This window comes from Tachyglossus aculeatus, unplaced genomic scaffold (genome assembly GCF_015852505.1).
Source record: "Tachyglossus aculeatus isolate mTacAcu1 unplaced genomic scaffold, mTacAcu1.pri scaffold_182_arrow_ctg1, whole genome shotgun sequence".
NCBI lineage: Eukaryota > Metazoa > Chordata > Mammalia > Monotremata > Tachyglossidae > Tachyglossus > Tachyglossus aculeatus.
In genome coordinates this window covers 151,367-171,026 of record NW_024044902.1, presented here as the reverse complement: position 1 = coordinate 171,026, position 19,660 = coordinate 151,367, and the positions used below count along the sequence as shown (strand labels likewise).

At 42.2% G+C, this 19,660-nt stretch overlaps 1 protein-coding gene across 1 annotated transcript; it reads left to right on the top strand.

The window, feature by feature from the left end:
* Window positions 1–18,583: 18,583 nt before the first annotated feature.
* LOC119923384 (olfactory receptor 4P4-like) lies at window positions 18,584–19,451 on the top strand. Its single transcript, XM_038742800.1, has 2 exons — window positions 18,584–18,973; window positions 19,203–19,451. The coding sequence occupies exons 1-2, from the start codon at window positions 18,584–18,586 to the stop codon at window positions 19,449–19,451; spliced, it is 639 nt and encodes a 212-aa protein (XP_038598728.1).
* Window positions 19,452–19,660: the final 209 nt, after the last annotated feature.

Genomic DNA, 19,660 nt, shown 5'->3' with positions numbered 1-19,660 from the left:
CATTGTGTTCTGAACTTGCAACTGTGATGTAAGGATTTAGGACTTGAAAGAGAAAGAAACTCAGAATGGGGAGATGGCTGTTGATAATGGGAAAAAAGGGAAAACCTACTAGACTGGATAATAAATACTAGGAAATATAACTGTCAAAAATCTAGAAACAGTAATGTGCATACCCATGGAGTTTAAAGATTAAGATATAGAAGTCAGGGGAGCAATAAGGAACCATCCCCATGAGAATATTCAGACATCTTTGATAACATTTTATTTTATTACATGAAGCTTGTTTGCCCTTCATTTTCAGGTTTAATATCAGTTAATTTTCAGAAGCATGATGAGGGGTGTTAATGTCAGTGTTTTTTAATGGCATCTGTTAAGAGCTTACTGTGTGCCAGGCACTGTACCTTAGTGCTGGGGTAGTTACAATCTAATCAGGTTGTACACAGTCCATGTCTCATTTGGAAATCATAGGCTTAATTCCCATTTTACAGATGAGGTAACTAAGGCACAGAGAAGCTGAATGACTTTCCCAACATCACATTACCAGCAATTCACGGAGGCAGGAATAGACCCAGGTCCTTCTAACTCCCAAGCCTGTGTTCTATCCACTCAGTCACCCTGCAGAAGTTAGGACTATGACTTGAATGTGTCAGTTCATTGTTATATTGTACTCTCCGAAGCACTTAAATAAGCATTCTGCACACACTAGGTGTTTAATAAATATGATTGAATGAATTCAATGATTGAATTTAGGATAGGTTTCAAGTTGGGTTTAGATTCCAGGTGAGAATTGGGATGCAGTTGCAAACTGGCGTCCCCTAAGATGTGTGGGGTGGCACCCTGAAGAGAAGGAGATGAGCATGGTGGACCAGGGTGGAGCTGGCCCCCGAGAGAGCTGAGGAGACCCAGGCAGGGCCGGGCTGGACCTACAGGAGCCGAGGGGAGCCGGGCTGGTCTGGAATCAGCTGTGGAGAGACCAACGCTGCTGGTCAGGCTTTGAGCGGGACTTAGATTGGAGGTGTCTCTACTTACTATCATTCAACCTATCAATTTTTCTTGGGAAGCAGCAGCATGGTGGAGTGGCTAGAGCATGGGCCTTGGAGCCAGAAGGTCCTGGGTTCTAATCCCAGCTCTGCCACTCATCTGTTGTTTGCCTTTGGGCAAATCACTTCACTTCTCTGGGCCTCAGTTACCTCATCTGGAAAATGTGGATCAAAACTTGGAGCCCCATGAGGGACAGGGACTGTGTCCAAACCCCTTTGTTTGTATCAACTCCAGTGTTTAGAATAGTGCCTGGCACGTAGTAAACGCTTAACATAGACCATTATTATCATTATTATTACTTATTGAGTGCTTACCCTGTGCAAGACACTGTATTAAGCACTTGGAGGTGTACAGTACAACCAAGTAGTTAGACACGGTCCCTGTTCACAGAGCATACAATCTAGACAGATAGAAAGGAGATAAAACAGAAACAAAAAAAAACCCCAAATCAAGAAAGCGTTATTTGGTGGAACAGGTAAAGCGTAAGGGCACTAACATAAATTCTGATCTCCTACAAGACCCTGGCCTTCAAACCTTGGTCTACGTACACCAAGTCACTTGTGTCTATACCCGGTAAGGACTACAATGATCCAGCACCACAGGATTTATATTGCTTATTGCTTTCCTAGTTCCTCTCTCTTTGGTGTTTTCTTGTTTTTGTTTTATGAATTCCTTCAGTGTTTTCATGATTACCTTATTCTGTAGCCAACTGGTGGAATGAAGTAGGTGGACGTGAAGAATGAATGAACATTTAATCCTTAGACTGACCATTAGGGTTATACATTTGCTTTCTGTTACTGGCTCATGAAACTATCAATCTATAGTATTCATTGAGTCTCACTGTATGCAGAACAGAATTCTAAACCACTGGGGGAGTACAAGAGAGGTAAAAAATGTGATCCCTGCAATCAAAGATCTTACAATCTACTGAGGGTGATTGGCAAAGAATAATTTCCAGTTGGACAAAAAGGAACATGGAAATTTGGATAAATGAATCATTAAGTAGTTAATAGCATACATTAATCTTTGTGTGCCTAATTGGTATGGATAGCCACAGAGGAATCAAGTGGGTAGTTTAGAGGGCATAATCTGGGGAGAAGAAAACGATCAGCAAAGAGTTCAATTATAGTTGGAAATATGGGCAAAGTTAAAGAATTGATAGCAGTGCCCATGAAGCTTGTTTTCAACATGATGAAGAAAAGTTCCTAGGTTTTTTCCACCACCACCTCTGATAATAATAACTATGATATTTGTTAAGAGCCGACTATGTGCCAGGCACTGTACTAAGCACTGGGGGGGATATAAGCAAATTGAGTACGACATAGTCCTTGTCCCACGTGGGGCTCACAGTCTCAAAGAAAGTTCTTCAGGGACTTTGGGATCTGGTAGGGTTCCTGGACCTTTAATAGCTAGTTGCATCTTCTAGGTAAAATTTTTCCCAAAGATAGCTCTGTACCAAACACTTGCGGGAAAACTTTGTAGTTGTCTCTTTTTTTTCCTCTAAGCTCAGGCATAGGTGAATGCATGCCTCAGACAGCCCCAAGGAAATGAATTTGACTCCTGGGAAACTAGAGATGACTCAAGATTCAGAAACCCCAGTTTCTCGGAAACTGCCCCCATCCATTGTGAAGGTTGGACTTCCATCAAAATTTCAGTTTTATCCTGACACATCTCTGAAAAGCCTTTTGGTTCATATGACTGGAAATAAATATCTAAGCACACAGGTATGCATCATTATGGTAAGACTAAAAAAGGAGTTTGTTTTCTTTTTTATAACACGGGCATTCTCTCTTGATCTCTCAGTTCTCAAGCTTTAGTTCATAGACTTTTTTGTGCAGGTCCCTAGTCATTTTAGTTTAAAAAGAAAGCTATATTGCAAAGACCTAGGTTCAGATTGGCTGACTCTCCTTGGAAAGTTGAGCATGGATTGCAAATTTGGGTCTTCATTTAAATCACAATCTTAAAATAACATGAGACAGACCAGACTCATTATTGAACCCGCATTATCTTTTCTGGCAGATCTCTAAGTCTGTTTAAAAAATATCTGAATGAACACTTCATATGATTTTTTGGTCCTAATCAGGTGGTCCTTAAAGGAATCCCATGAATTAGGGGCTTCGTTAGAGAAAGAAAATCAGATTGTTGGAATTCTGAAACTTTCTCATGTGACAGATATGATCTCTAGAGGCATATGTTTATTGTTGGCCACCATGGGTCAGTGAGAAGATAATAGGACTGTGAGTGGGAGACCTGGATTCTGGACTGCTGGGTGACCTTGGGCAAGCTGCTCAATCTCTTACTAACAATATTGATAAGGCAGCGAATGTGCCTACCAATTCAGTGATATTGTACTCTCCTAAGTGCTTAGTACAGTGCTCTGCATACAGTAAGCACTCAATAAATACAATTGAATGAATGAATAAATAAAATTGATTGCTTGATTTATAATAGTTATGGTATTTATTAAGCACTTATTCTGTGTTATGCACAGGGATAGATGAAGGACAATTATTATTTTTATTATTTTTATCATGGTATTTGTTAAAGCCAAGCACTGCACTAAGTGGCAGGGTAGATACAAGATAATCAAACCAGGCACAGTCCCTATATCATCTGGGGCTCTCAGTTTACGTAGGAGGGAGGGAGGATTTAATCCCCATTTTACAGATGAGGAAACTGAGGCACAGAGATGTTAAATGATTTGGTTGTCACACAGCAGGCAGGTGGCAAAGCTGGAATTAGAACCCAAATCTCATGACTCCCAATTCCATGCTTTTTCCATTAGGCTAGGCGTCTCCTTGTGTGCCTCAGTTTTCTCAGCTGTAAGATGGGGATAAAAAGTATCCCTCTCCCTGCTTCTTAGATTATGAGCCCTATATGGGAGAAGGACTGTTTCCTATCTGATTAGCCTGTATTACGGTTCTTAACACAATACCTGGCACATGGTGAGCACTTAATACATTAAAAAAAACTTTAGCATCTCACTAGAAATGAGATGTTCAGCAAAAATATTAAATTTCTCTTGCAGTGTTCTTATACACAATGAAACAATATTTCAAGTCATACTCAATTATATATGCAACAAACAGCAATTTTCTAAATGTTATTTGCAGTGTTTCATTTTCCAATTATTTCATATAAATACTCCTTATTCCCAGGATGGAAAATAGGAACAGTGTCACATAATTTGTTCTCTTAGGACTGTCCAGTGACAGAAATTTGCAGATATTCTGCTTTAGGCTGTTCCTCTTCTGTTACATTGCAATCTTGTTAGGGAAGTTCCTCATCCTCATCACCATCAAATGCAGTTCCCTTATCAGGCAGGCCATGTACATCTTCCACTGCCACTTGTCCCTCATGGATCTCTGCTACACTTCCATGGTGACTCCCAAACTGGTCAGAGATTTGCTGTCTGAGAAGAAAACCATCTCTTTCAGCTGCTGCATGATGTAACTCTTCACGATGCACTTATTTGGTGGGTTGTGATCTTCATTCTCGTGGGTATGGACTAAGATCGCTATGTTGCCATTTGCAAATCCTTACACTATAGGGTCATCATGAAAAAGCAGCAATATTCCACAGTAGTTGCAGTGTGCTCTGAAGGAGGATTTCTCCATTCCATCGTTCAGTGGCTCTTTGTCATTTTTTTGCCCTTCTGTGGCCCCAATAAAGTCAATCACTATTTCTGTTATGTTTTACCCTCTCTTGAAACTGGCCTGCTCAGACACTGATGTGAATGGATTTTTAGTCCTCGCCAGTTCAGGGACAATTGTAATGATCTCATTTATAGTCTTGGTCTACTCTTATGTCACTATTTTAGCCAGTCTGAAGACCTGCTCTTTGGAAGGACAGCACAAAGCCCTCTCCACCTTGGCTTCCCACATCACCATGATGGCACTGCTTTTCTTGCCCTGCATCTTCATTTACCTCCTGCTGGGCCGGACCCTAACCGAGGATAAGTTGTTTGTTCTGTTTTATACCACCATTGCCCCCATGTTTAACTCCCTCATCTACACACTGAGGAACAGAGCGATGAAAACGGCCATGAGGAAGATGGGATGCTGTAAACTGAATTTAGAGAGAAAATCATGCAGGTGAAACGTATTCCTATGTCTCCCTCCACTGCTAGCTATCCTTGGTGTCATTCACCTACTCATTTGGGTACATTCAAAATACACTGTAAACAATTTTACTGCAAATACACGTGTCTTTGTCCATAGGCTTGGAAGCAACATGATATCTACCTATGTTTCAGATTGTAATCCCTTCTTTTTATGGTATGTACTAAGTGCTTACTATGTTTCAAACACTGTTCTAAGTGCAGGGATAGGTGCATGTTAATGAGCTTGGCCACAATCCCTGTCCTGCAAGGACATCGTCTAAGTAGGAGGAAGAACAGGAGAACTGAGGTGCAGAAAAGTAAAGTTGTTTGCCAAGGTCAAACAAACAACAGGCAATTGACAGGATTAGGATTAGAGCCCAGGGCCTCTGACTCCCTGGGAAATGCTCTTTCCATTAGGCCATAATGCTATTTCCTCCAACTCAGTGACTGTATCTTACCCAGTTGTATATTTCCTTATTCGATTTGAAATGACATTGTCAGTAAAAAGAAATGTTTCTGCTTAATGAGATGAAAAATTAATTATGACGTTAAAATTAATTGTAAGCATCTAGGGAACATAAATTGTGTTTTGGTATGGGTTGTGTGGTGTCAGCAAATGCTAGTTTTCAGTGAGTTCTTCTGTGACATATGGATAGGTCACTCCCTGGTGGTAGGTGAATCACGAAAGGAGCTTCACTGACTCTTTTAGAACTTTAGGAGACTATTTAGGGTTTTGCATCACCAAATCTTCTGGTGCCAACCTATGCTGTTAGATTAATTCTGTAGGCTAATGAAACAGGGGTTGGGGGAGAGGGCTGGGGTTGTTTCATGCAAAATATTTCACAAGCATTTTCACAAGCATTTTAAGAAAAGGGGGGGATTTTAGGTGGTAACCTCTTAATTTGAGGTGGTTTTGGGAGAATATGGAACTCCAAAAGAGAAAGAAGAGCAGTTTGTTACCTATGAACTGAACCTTCAAAATTTAAAGTGAGTGGACTCAGGATCTGATTTAGCTAGTATTATTAGTAGGACTAGGGTTTAGGTTAGTTTTAGGTTTAGATTTCAGGTTAGGGGTAACGTTGGAGATAGGTCTGGGGCAAGACTAGCATCCATATTCTGCTATTCATTCATTCATTCATTCAATTGTATTTATTGAGCACTCACTGTATGCAGAGCACAGTACTATGAGGTTGGGAGAGTACAATACAACAATAAACAGACACATTCCCTGCCCACAATGATCTTACAGTCTAGATGAGGGAGACAGACATTAATATAAATAAATAAATTACAGATATTGACATAACTGCTGTGAGGGTGGGACAAAGAGGGCAATTCAAGGTGGTACATACGGAGTGGGAGAAGAGGAAAGCTATGAACATGCATTCTATGTGGGACAGGTACTGTGTCCCACCTGATTATATTATTTCTGCCCCAGCTCTTCATCCAGAATTTGGCACATAGTAAGCACTTAACAAGTACTATAATGATTATACCAGATTTTGGCCTGACTTCCTGCTTTTAGGTTTGGTGATTCTAATTTTCGAAATTTCAAGTTAGGTACCTGATTTTTATACCTCAGGGTGTAAAATGTGTTGATTTGATCTGAACAGCATTTCAGGGAAAATAAGGTTTCAGGGAAAAGAGGGCAAAACCCAGCCCCAAACTGTGTAGGAATGTACAAGAGACCCAGAGACACCCGGAGGTTGACTGCCAAGAGCTGGAGCTTGCTGGGAAAACCACGAGGAGACTGTCAGAGATGGGGGCCGGGAGGCTTGCAGTCAATCCAAGTTATCAGAATTAGATAGCAGAATGAGAAGTAAAGTCTTCTGGGTAATTGCAAATACCTAAATGGTAGAAGGTGACACAGTAAAAGACCTGTCAGAGGAGAAAAATTAGAAGACTAAGGCCAGAAGGAAAAGAGAGAAGAAAATGATCATTAAGTGGGTGTAGGAAGATAAAGAGAGGGTGGAGAAAGCTAAGAAGGGCAGGTGAGGAATTTTAATTTTTACTGTTACTATTAATTCTGGTTTTACATGAAACGTTGTGTCACAATGAAGGGAATTTCATACATTTGCAAAGTAGAGATTAACAAAATATTGTTAAAAATGATTTTAAAATAATTTTTAAGAACTTTGCATATGGTCTCAAAAATGTCATCAATATAATCACTGGGTGGCTCTCTGAACTTTATTTTCCTCATGCTTGTTTATCATTCTGAATGATAGTAGCTTAGGGAGGAACAATATTTCTCTGACAACTGTAGGGTTGTAGCTTATCTACTAGCAGAGGGTAAGAATAAAAGGGAAGAGAAACAAACCTTGCTCTCTAAAGTATGATTGAATTTCCTCTTGAGCATAGTTTATCTTATTAATGGTGCTATACTTGGTTGGAGTGTAAAACATTTTCTGGTAACCATATGATGAGAATCAGTTCAAAGCTCAATTATGATTTTCTGCATCAATATCTAACTCAACACTAGCATCTCAATAACTAACTTGTGTAAAGCTCCATATCAAACATTAGGGAGAATATATGGGAAGTACATTTAGACCTGGTCCCTGCTTTGCAAGTAGCTCACAACCCCAATCTGACACATGCAACAGAAAGTCAGCATATTCAAATTCAAAAGGTCAAGGCAACAATCAATCAAAGGCATTTACTGAGACCTTACTGTGTGCAGAGTACTAGACTAAAGGTTTGGGAGAGTACAAGACAAATGCCTTGATAGAAGTGACCCCTGCCCTCCCACAAGGAGGTTATGGTCTACAGTAAGAAGTTAAAGATTCAACAATTCTAAGATATGAACAGTAGATTATCTGGCAGTGCAATCCTGCCTAGATCAATCAATCAGTCACTCAACAGTATTTATTGAGCATTCACTAACAGTGACTGCTCACTACTACAGCCAAAAATGTGTTGCTTCATTTCCACATTTTAGGTTTTGGGCAGGCTAGACCTTTGTGACTGATTGTCACTCTTAAGCTGGACAGACTGAGCCCCCTCCCCAGACTGAGCCCCCTCCTTCCTCTTCCCCTCCTCCCCTTCCCCATCCCCTCCGCCTTACCTCCTTCCCATCCCCACAGCATCTGTATATATGTATATACGTTTATACGTATTTATTACTCTATTTATTTTATTTATACATATTTATTCTATTTATTTTATTTTGTTAAAATGTTTTGTTTTGTTCTCTGTCTCCCCCTTCTAGACTGTGAGCCCACTGTTGGGTAGGGGCCATCTCTATATGTTGCCAATTTGTACTTCCAAAGCGCTTAGTACAGTGCTCTGCACACAGTAAGTGCTCAATAAATATGATTGAATGAATGAATGAATGACAGAGTTTGCCCCTTTTTATGCTGGAGCAATAAATTAACCTGGCCTCCTTCTTTGTGGATTTCAGAAATGTGAAGGATTCATTCATTCTTTCATTCAATCGTATTTATTAATAATAATAATAATAATGGCATTTATTAAGTACTTACTATGTGCAAAGCACTGCTCAAAGCGCTGGGGAGGTTACCAGGTGATCAGGTTGTCCCACAAGGGGCTCACAGTCTTAATCCCCATTTTACAGATGAGGTAACTGAGGTACAGAGAAGTTAAGTGACTTGCCCAAATTCACACAGCTGACAACTGGTGGAGCCGGGATTTGAACCCCTGACCTCTGACTCCAAAGCCCAGGCTCTTTACACTGCCTGATGAACACTTGCTATGTGACCAGCACTATACTAAGTACTTGGAAAGTAGAATCCAGCAATAGAGACAATCCCTGTCCACACAAGGGGAGATTTGAACCATGCCTATTCACTGCACCTTGATCACGTCTCTCTTGCTGCCTATACCTTGCCCACATCTTCCCTCTGGTCTGGAACTCCCTCCCTTTCATATATGACAGATAACCACTCTCCTAACCTTCAAAGCCCTCCAAAAATCATATATCCTCTCAGAGGCTTTCCCAAACTAAACCCTCTTTTCCCCAACTCCCTCTCCCTTCTGCATCACCTATGCACTTGGATCTACCTTGTAAGCACTTGATAGTCACCCCACCCTCTGTCTCCAAGCCTTTATGTACAGATCTGTAATTTATTATAATCTCCATCTCCCCTTCTGGACTGTACACTTCTAATGGGCAGGGAAAGTGTCTACCAACTTCATTATTTTTTACATTCCCAAGTTCTTAGTTCAGTGCCTTGCACCAAGTAAGCGCTCAATATATTTCACTGATTGACTGATGGATTGATGCCTTACAAGGCTTCTTTGATGAACAGTTTTAAAAATTGGAATTATCAATCCCTGGGTCAGCCCCACCTCCTTGTGTTGTGTCCATTCTGCAGGCACCCTTAGTATTTATATTTTTGCATCCTTGCACTTTTTTACGGTGTTTGTTAATCACTTACTACGTGGTAGGCACTGTACTAAGTACTGGGGTAGATATAAGATTATCAGGTTGCACACAATCTATGTCTCACATGGGGCTCAGAATCTTAATTCCCATTTTATAGATGAGTTAACTGAAGCACAGAGAAGTGAAGTGCCATACCCAAGGTCATGCAGAAGACAAGTGGCATAGTCAGGATTAGAGCCCGGGTCCTTCTGACTTCCAGGTCCATGCTCTATCCACTAGGTCATGCTGCTTCCTCATATTATCAGCTCAGATTCATTTAAACCTATTCATCGCTCTGCCTTTAGGAACTTTTCCTATAAACAGCAGTAGCATATACGAATGGCTTGGGTCTGTCAACTGCCCTTGCTAGATTGTGCTAGGTTCTTTAAAATTAGAGATTATGTTCCTTAATCAATTGCACTCTTCCCAGGGTTTAATACAAAACACCATACAAAGTATTTGGACGAGAACAGTTGAGTGAAACACACATTCCCTGACTATCCAGAACTTAGAACAGTGTTTGGCACAAAGTAAGCACTTAACAAATACTACTATTGTTAGAAAGATTACAATCTAATGGTTTTAAACATAATCGGAACTTCAATCCTAGTATCAATCATAATTCTAATTTCAAAAGGATTAATTCTCTGGAGATGACGCTAATGCTGGGAAAAGTCCAGGGAAAAAGTGGAAGAAGCAGAACAGCAACTAAATGGATAGAGACCATAACAACAATAATGGGAGAACCATCAAAAAGGTTGTGGATTATGGCAGAGGACAGGACGTTCTGGGAATATATATCCATGGAGTCTCTATGAATCAGGAAGCAACTCGATGGCACTTAATAATAATAATCTCATTTTTGTGAAGATCTAATCCTATCTCTGCCACTTAACTCCTCTGAGAGCTTGGGCAAGTCACTTAACTTCTCTGTGCCTCAGTTACCTCACCTTTAAAATGGAGATTAAGACTGTTAGCCCCATGTAGGATATGGACTGTGACCAACCTGATTATGTTGTATGTACCCTAGTGCTTAGTTCAATGCCGGGCACATAGTAAGTGCTTATCAAATACTACTAGAAATTTTTTAAAAAAACCCAATAAAAAACCTATCTATGGCTGTATTAGGTTCTTTGAGAAGGGCAATGGAATGATTGCCCTTCTTGATACTTTCCAAGTACTAAGTTCTAAGTACTTTCCAAGTACTTAGTATAGTGCTGGGCACACAGTAAGTGTTTGTCAGTCAGTGGAAAGAGCACAGGCTTTGGAGTCAGAGGTCAGGGGTTCAAATCCCGGCTCCACCAGTTGCCAGCTGTGTGACAATCACACAGCTTAGTGCTGGGCCATTTAACATCCCTAATTTTTCCCTTCACATTGCCAACTTTCCCTCTCGTTCTTGAATTTATTCTACCCTGACTTGGACCTGTTGGAGTTTTCTGGCCCAGCTTCCTGTGGAAATGAATTCCACATGCTTGTATCCACTATGTGAACAAGGTTTCTCTGGTAAGGGGTGGTAATTTTCTTCCCCGTCTTTACCACACCCTGGCCAACCTTCTTGAAAATGAACAACAAGAAGTAGTGTGGCCCAGTAGATAGAGCATAGGCTTGGGAATCAGAGGACCTGAACTCTGCAGGGAGTCACAGTGTCTGCTATGTGACCTTTAGCATGTCACTTCACTTCTCTGTGCCTCAGTTACCACATCTGTAAAATGGAGATTACTACTGTGAGCCCCTTATTTGCCCAGGATGGTGTCCAAAATAACCAGCTTGTATATACCCCAGCACTTAGTACACTTAGTACAGTGTCTGGCACATGGTAAATGCTGAACAAATACCATAAAAAACAAACAAACAAAGAAAACCCACAAACAAACAAAAACCAAATGGTCTCTTTTCCTCTCTGTGTCCCAGGACCCAGCACTCTTCAAGACTGGAAAAGTGTTCTGAGCTGTGAGAGAAAGGCATTCCTGTAAATTCTTATTACAATGAACCACTAACCAATTACATTTGAACCTTGCAGATATTAGACTGGGGTCTCCGATTTCATTCATTCATTCAGTCAGTCATAAGGAATGTGTCTGTTGTTATATTGTACTCCCCCAAGCACTTAATACAATGCTTTGCACACAGTAAGTGCTCAGTAAATTTGATTGAATGTATTTATTATTGAGTTCTGTACTAAGCTCTTGGGAGAGTACAGCATATAAATAAATGGTCACATTCCCTGCCCACTACGAGTTTACAGCCTAGAGGGACCAGCCTTTGGCACCAAGAACACCTTCATCTCGTGGTCTCTGTAAGCTCTGACTCTAGACTGAAGCTCACTGTGGGCAGAGAAGAAGTCAACCACCAATTCTGTTATATTGTACTCTCCCAAGTCCTTTAGTAAAGTGCTCTGCACAAAGTGCTCAATAAATACCACTGATTGATTGTTTGATTGTTCCCTCTGGAAGACTGAGAACCTTTGAGGTGAAAAGGATGCTCAGACTGGAGTCCACTGCTTTATAGCAAAAGCTATAACCACCACCCTTTAGTGCTGCCCCGCAGCCTGGCATCTGTTGGCATATGGACCAATGGTTCAATCCAGAAAATACAGGAGGGTCATTCTTTTTTCTTCTTAATGCTTACTATGTGTCAAAGACTGTTCTAAGTACTGATGTAGATACAAGTTGATAGGAGGAACACAGTCTCCGTCTCACATTCTAAGTAGGAGGGAGAACAGATATTGAATCCCTATTTTGCAGTTGAAGAAACTGAGGCACAGAGAGTGCCTCACACAGAAACTAAGAGAGATTAAGTGGTTTGCCCAAGATTACCCAACAAGCAATTGGCAAAGTAGCGATTAGAATCAAGTTCCTCTGGTTCCCCCCAGCAAAGCACCCCACTGTGACAGTCCTCAACAACAAAAAAAATCAGAGATCAAGGCCACTGATAGGATAATACAAATGCATTCTTTATACTTTTTTTTTAATTGCCAGGACTCATCACCATCAGTTTTTATTGAGGAACCTCTTGTGTGCAGACCACTGAACCTGAATAATATTGCTTAGAGGTTTTCTATGACATCGATTCACTACTGTGTTGTTATTAATAATGAGTGTTTACTCAAGATAAATCCAGGGAGTCATGGTGTCCTACCTTTCATTCATTCATTCATTCATTCAATCGTATTTATTGTGTGCTTACTGTGTGCAGAGCACTGTGCTAAGCGCTTGGGAAGTACAAGTTGGGGTACACCAGACCAAAATAAAACCCTAGAGGTGGCATTAAATCACCCTCAGAGCTTTTCACAGGACAAGTAGAAATGAACTCCCTTGGAACTCCAGGGCCCAGTTCTAAAGAGATCTGAGCTAGGATGCAAGATGGGCCTCACTGCTATACTTGAAGGTAGGTCAGGGCATTTCTGGGGCCACATAATGATAATTACAATACTTATGGTGATTGCTAAGCTCTCACTATGTGCCAAGCCCTATTCTAAGCACAGGGGTCCAACATTCTTAGTCCCCATTTCACAGATGAGGTACTTGAAGCCCAGAGAAGTGAAGTGACCAGACCAAGGTCATACAGCAGACATGTGGTGGAACCTGGTTTAGAATCCATATCCTTCAGACTCTCAGGCCAGTGCTCTATCCACTAAAACACGCTAGTGGCATCCTTTCTGATCTCCCAACCTCCTGTCTCTCCGTGATTCAGTCTATACTTCAGTCTGCTGCCCAGATTATCTTTCTACAGAAACGCTCTGGGCATGTCACCCCCCTCCTCAAAAATCTCCAGTGGTTGCTTATCAACGACCATATCAAGAAAAAGCTCCTCACTATTGGCTTCAAAGTTCTCCATCATCTTGCCTGTTCCTACCTCACCCCTCTTCTGTCCTTCTACAGCCCAGCCAGCACAGTCCACTCCGCTGCCTCTAACCTCCTCACTTTGCCTAGTTCTCGCCTGTCCCACCATCCACGCCTGGCCCAAGTCCTACCCCTGGCCTGGAAAGCCCTTCCCCCGCACATCTCCCAAACTAGCTCTCTTACCCTCTTCAAAGCCCTACTGAGAGCTCACCTCCCCTAGGAGGCCTTCCCACACCGAGCCCCCCTTTTCCTCTGCTCCTCCTCCTTTCCCCTTCACCCCTATTCTCCCCTTCTGCTTTACCCCCTTCCCCTCCCCACAGCACTTGTGTATATTTGTACATATTTATTATTCTAATATGTGTATTTATCTATTTTGATGCTATTGATACCTGCTCACTTGTTTTGTTTTGTTGATTGTTTCCCCCTTTTAGGCTGTGAGCCCGTTGTTGGGTAGGGATTGTGTCTGTTGCCAAATTGTACTTTCCAAACGCTTAGTACTGTGATCAGCACACAGTAAGTGCTCAACAAATACGATTGAGTGAATGAATGAATAAATAAATGAATGAATTAGAATCCAGTTCGTCTGACTCTCAGTTCTGTGCTGTTTCCTGTAGGACATACTGCTTCTCACTTCATCTTCAGGGTTGAAGTCAGGGAAAATTAAAGGCTTTTCTAAAAACCATGAGATAAATGAACAGTGGAGACACGAGGGCATGATTTAGGGGGTATGTTCTGGCTTCTTTCACCATCACCCCCTATGCGCAACTCTGTTTATTACGAACAGATTTCCAAGTAGTTAATGGAGTATTGGATTTGGAGCTCAGAAAGCAGGCTTCTTTAACTGTTTGACGAGTGTAATAACTTTAGGCAAATTACCCAACAGCTTTCTGCCTCAATTTCTCCATTTGTAAAATGGAGATTAAAACTGACCTCTCAGTCTCTCTTTTCCCCTCTGGTCACACTGTTTCCAATTGCTCTGCTTTTGGACCTTCCCTCCTTACCCCCACCCACACCTCCACACACCCTACTGGCCTCACCCCCTGTTCTATCGACTGTTCTCAGTTCCTTTAAAAGGCAAGGTATGTATCAACCTACTCCATTACAACATACATTCTCAAGCGTTTAATGAAGTAAGCACACAGGATATTCAATAAGTATGATTTTATTGATCCCATGTCATTGTCCTCTAGAAAATATTGTCAACGAAAATGACACACAGATGGTACTTCATGTATGTGAGAAGTCTGTGTTATCCAATCAGTCAATCAAGCAACCATATTTATTGAGCATTTACTATGTGCAGAGCACTGTCCTCAGTGCTTGGGAGAGTACAATACACATAATTAACAGACATGTTCCCTATCCATAATGAGCTTACAGTTTAGAGCTTACAGTTCTGCTGGGGCTATTGAACTTGTGTACCATCAGTATGCTTGTGAGGAACTCACCCTCATTTCTTGAAGTCAGATGGTGTGCAAATGGGCTTGACCAATGGAACATCACATGTGGGGCTAGATTCAGGGAACATTTATTATGACTAGCTGAGAACCTGGAATTTGGCTTGTGCAGGATTCTACCTTGTGCAACACAGAACCAATTCTTACATTTGGTCAAATTGGAAGATCCTTGCTAGACTCTGAATGTCTTGTGGACTGGAATTTTGTCTTCTAACTCGATTGCACTGTCCAAGTGTTTAGTTCGGTGCTCTGCACTGCTCAAATGCAAATTTATTAATAATATCACTTGATTGATGATCCACTACACAAGTCGCTAATAAAGTACTCATCGGCCTGAATTGGGTAGAGTGTACCAGCCCAGCAGATCACTGATATGTGACTCTAACTATGCCTAGAACAGTTGTCTTAGGGGCAGCCCTGGGCACCCCTTTGGGGCTTGAGTGAGTGCTCTTGTTACCCTTTCAGACTGTGAGCCCACTGTTGGGTAGGGACTGTCTCTATATGTTGCCAACTTGTACTTCCCAAACGCTTAATACAGTGCTCTGCACACAGTAAGCGCTCAATAAATACGATTGATTGATTGACTGATTACCCAGATGTGGCTCCTGGGAACCCATATTGCCTCAGAGAGGGGTTATACTATGGGAGGGAGGTGCAAAAGAAGGGTTTGACTGGTTTACAGATGTAACTGGGCCTCCTATCTGATCTACCCACCCTTAGTAGAAGGGGCTGAATTATTACTACCAATAAACCTTGTTGACTAGGATTGACTAGGATTGAGGTTGCAGTTTGGATAAGTTGCACTGTGCTGTCCTCTAATCATTTCTGGTTACATAGGTATTTGTAACTGGGAGGTAAGCTTAGCACAGCCTGGCTATCTTTTTCTATATCAATCAATCAATCAATCGTATTTATTGAGTGCTTACTGTGTGCAGAGCACTGTACTAAGTGCTTGGGAAGTACAAGTTGGAAACATATAGAGACAGTCCCTACCCAACAGTGGGCTCACAGTCTAGAAGGGGGAGACAGAGAACAAAACCAAACATATTAACAAAATAAAATGAATAGAATAGATATGTACAAGTAAAATGAATAAATAAATAAATAGAGTAATAAATATGTACAAACATATATACATATATACAGGTGCTGTGGGGAAGGGAAGGAGGTAAGACGGGGGGATGGAGAGGGGGACGAGGGGGAGAGGAAGGAAGGGACTCAGTCTGGGAAGGACTCCTGGAGGAGGTGAGCTCTCAGTAGGGCGTTGAAGGGAGGAAGAGAGCTAGCTTGGGGGATGGGCAGAGGGAGGGCATTCCAGGCCCGGGGGGATGACGTGGGCCGGGGGTCGATGGCGGGACAGGCAAGAACGAGGCACGGTGAGGAGATTAGCGGTGGAGGAGCAGAGGGTGCGGGCTGGGCTGTAGAAGGAGAGAAGGGAGGTGAGGTAGGAGGGGGCGAGGTCATGGAGAGCCTTGAAGCCCAGGGTGAGGAGTTTCTGCCTGATGCGCAGATTGATTGGTAGCCACTGGAGATTTTTGAGGAGGGGAGAAATATGCCCAGAGCGTTTCTGGACGAAAGACAATCCAGGCAGCGGCATGAAGTATGGTTTGAAGTGGGGAGAGACACGAGGATGGGAGATCAGAGAGAAGGCTGATGCAGTAGTCCAGACGGGATAGGATGAGAGCTTGAACGAGCAGGGTAGCGGTTTGGATGGAGAGGAAAGGGTGGATCTTGGCAATGTTGCGGAGCTGAGACTAGCAGGTTTTGGTGACGGCTTGGATATGAGGGGTGAATGAGAGAGCGGAGTCGAGGATGACACCAAGGTTGCGGGCTTGTGAGACAGGAAGGATTGTAGTGCCGTCAACAGAGATGGGAAAGTCAGGGAAAGGGAAGGGTTTGGGAGGGAATACAAGGAGTTCAGTCTTGGACATGTTGAGTTTCAGGTGGCGGGCAGACATCCAGATGGAGATGTCCTGAAGGCAGGAGGAGATGCGAGCCTGGAGGGAGGGGGAGAGAGCAGGGGCAGAGATGTAGCTCTATGTGTCATCAGCGTAGAGATGCTAGTTGAAGCCGTGGGAGCAAATGAGGTCACCAAGGGAGTGAGTGTAATTCTATATCTAGTGAGTTCTATATCTAGTTTTATAGGTGGGTGTTGTATGTGAAAAATATTTTATAATTTCCCTGTATAGCTCCTGATTTTGATTCCTCCCAATAACATCATCCAATGTGGAAAACACGACATTCAACACCTGAGAAACACTGTAAAGAATTCTAGTAGTTTAAAATATTTATAAGTGCTTATTGTGCGCAGAACACTGGACTGAGTGCACGGAAATAATACACGAGTGGAAATTAGACATGCTGCCTCACCCTCATGGTGATTCCAGAGGTCAGGCCTGGGAGTCAGAGGTCGTGGGTTTTAATCCCAGCTCTACCACGTGTCAGCTGTGTGACCTTGGGCAAGTCACTTAATTTCCCTGTGCCTCAGTTACCTCATCTGTAAAATGGGGATGAAGACTAGGAGCCCCGTGTGGGACAACCTGATTACCTTTTATCTACCCCACTACTTAGAACAGTGTTTAGCACATAGTAAGCCCTTAACCAGTACCGACATTATTATTATTATCAGTTTAAATGGGGAGAAGGAACTGGAGACAGAAACACCAGGAGTGAAGATACATTAAAACACAACATAAAAGGATGAACAAAATAATTTCAAAGTCTTCAAGGCGATGGAGGAAGCAGCTTTTATCCCTGGCCTGGTGTGTATGGAATATACCAGGAGTCGGTACCCTGAAAGGTGGGAGGGAAAGAAGCAGTTACCCCGGAACATTTTCTCTGTGGCAATGGCAATGGAGGAATGGAGTGTAAGCAGGAGAAGCTTTTATCCCCATCCTGGTGCATACAGATAGTGCTGAGAGCAAGGACTCTCAGTGGAAGAAGGGAAGGTGGCGGTTACCATGTGCTCTTCTCAGTGGTGATGGAGGAGTCCGAGAGCTGCTTTTATCCTGGGTGCACAGATCAGATGGAGCAGGGACCCTCGGTGGAGGGAGGGTAGGTGGTAGTTACCACGGTGCTTTTCTCGGAGAAAATGGAGGAAACCTGAATTGAAATAGCAATAGGAAAAATCAAGTGCACTCAGCAAAGTCAAAATTAGGAAACATCTATATCTTCTGTCAGTTGCAAAAACTTTTACAAGTCAAAGGATGTGTGCCCCTCTCTTTCCTCCTCTCTCTCTATATTTATTCTATTTATCTATATTTCTCAATTTCAAGATGGCCCCAATATAAAATACCATAATAATCAAGGTTTAATAAGACTTTGGTTGAAAACAGAGCTTTCACTATTCTGATCGACTACACTGATCACCTCTGTCAGAGAGATAATCTTTCCAGATACACTACCTGGGAAAGGGGAGGCACAATTGTGAACCTGGATGGAGATGTTCAAAATAAATTAAACTTTTTCTCAAGGGATCTCTGGACCCACAGTTCTTCAGTCTTATCACTATTATTCAGGTTTCTCCCACCAACCCTAATGAATATGAATTTTGGGAAGGGTAGAGACAACTCGAGGGAAACAGAATCTGGAGTTTATATTTAAGAGCCCTTCAACTGTTTTTACTGATCAACCAAATTAATGTTTACAGAGGCTTGGCTCTTGGATCACTGTAGTTAAATCCCAATAAACTATGTTTTTTTTTATCATTCAGGGACAGAGCTCTTGGCGTGTTTTCACCACCTGCAAATAGTCAATGAGTAATAAGAAAAATGTCACAGAATTCATTCTCTTGGGACTTTCACAAGATCAGAACGTTCAGATATTTCTCACTCCCAACACCGTTGGATGCAGCCATCTTATCAACCAACCTATGTATTATTTCCTGGCACACTTGTCTTCCATAGATGTGAGCTATACTTCTACCATTTCCACCAAAATGATCTGGGACATACTCGCTAAAACAAAAGTCATTATTTTCGACAACTGCATGTTCCTACTCTTCAGCATGCACTTCTTTACGTGCACCGAGGTCTTCATTCTTATGGCAATGGCCTTTAACTGCTGTGTGGCCATCTGCAGACTTCTACACTACATGGTCATCATGAGTAGGAAGAAATGCAAACTCCTGATCTTGCATTCCTGGGTGAGTGAGGCTGTCCACGCTTTCCCCAGTTGTTCATGGTTTTCTGGTTGCCCTTCTGTGTTCCCATTGAGGTTGAACACTACTTCTGTGATATTTGTCCCTTGCTGAAAGTCGCCTGCATGGATACCCACCTTGTGGGCATCCTGATCGTGGCAAATTCAGGGATGGTCGCCTTGGTCACTTTCATCATCTTGTTGGTTTCCTATTTCATCATATTGTTTTTCCTAAGAACCCATTCAGTGGAAGGGTGCTACAAAGCCCTCTCCACCTGAGGGTCTCACATATCGGTGGTCTTCTTATTCTTCATGCCCTCCATCTTCACCTACCTGCGACCTCCTCCAGCTACTCCGTTGATAAGGTGTTTTCTCTCTTTTTCACCATCATCCCGCCCATGTTCAACCCCTTAACTTACACGTTGAGAAACATAGAGATGAAAAATGCCATGAGAAAGATCTGGCATAGAAAGGTGTCTTCGTAGGGAAATTTAATTAGCGACATTCCTTCACTGGGAATCCACTCCGAGGAAGGGAAAGCGAATTCTCACTGAACCTAATTAACTAGATGAAACGCCCCTTCATTGTCCAGCATGCTGAATCGACAATACTCAGTGGAAACAAGGTCCCCAGACTCCCTCTATTCCATATATGACTGATTTGCTTTTTATGGATGCTCAATGGGAAATGAAAG

What these genes read in the sequence shown, in the direction of transcription:
- LOC119923384 (XM_038742800.1), top strand. Translation starts at nt 18,584, where the DNA reads ATGAGTAATAAGAAAAATGTCACAGAATTCATTCTCTTGGGACTTTCA. An exon ending in TCCTGATCTTGCATTCCTGG is followed by an intron (nt 18,974 to 19,202) that starts GTGAGTGAGGCT and finishes GTTTTTCCTAAG; the next exon opens with AACCCATTCAGTGGAAGGGT.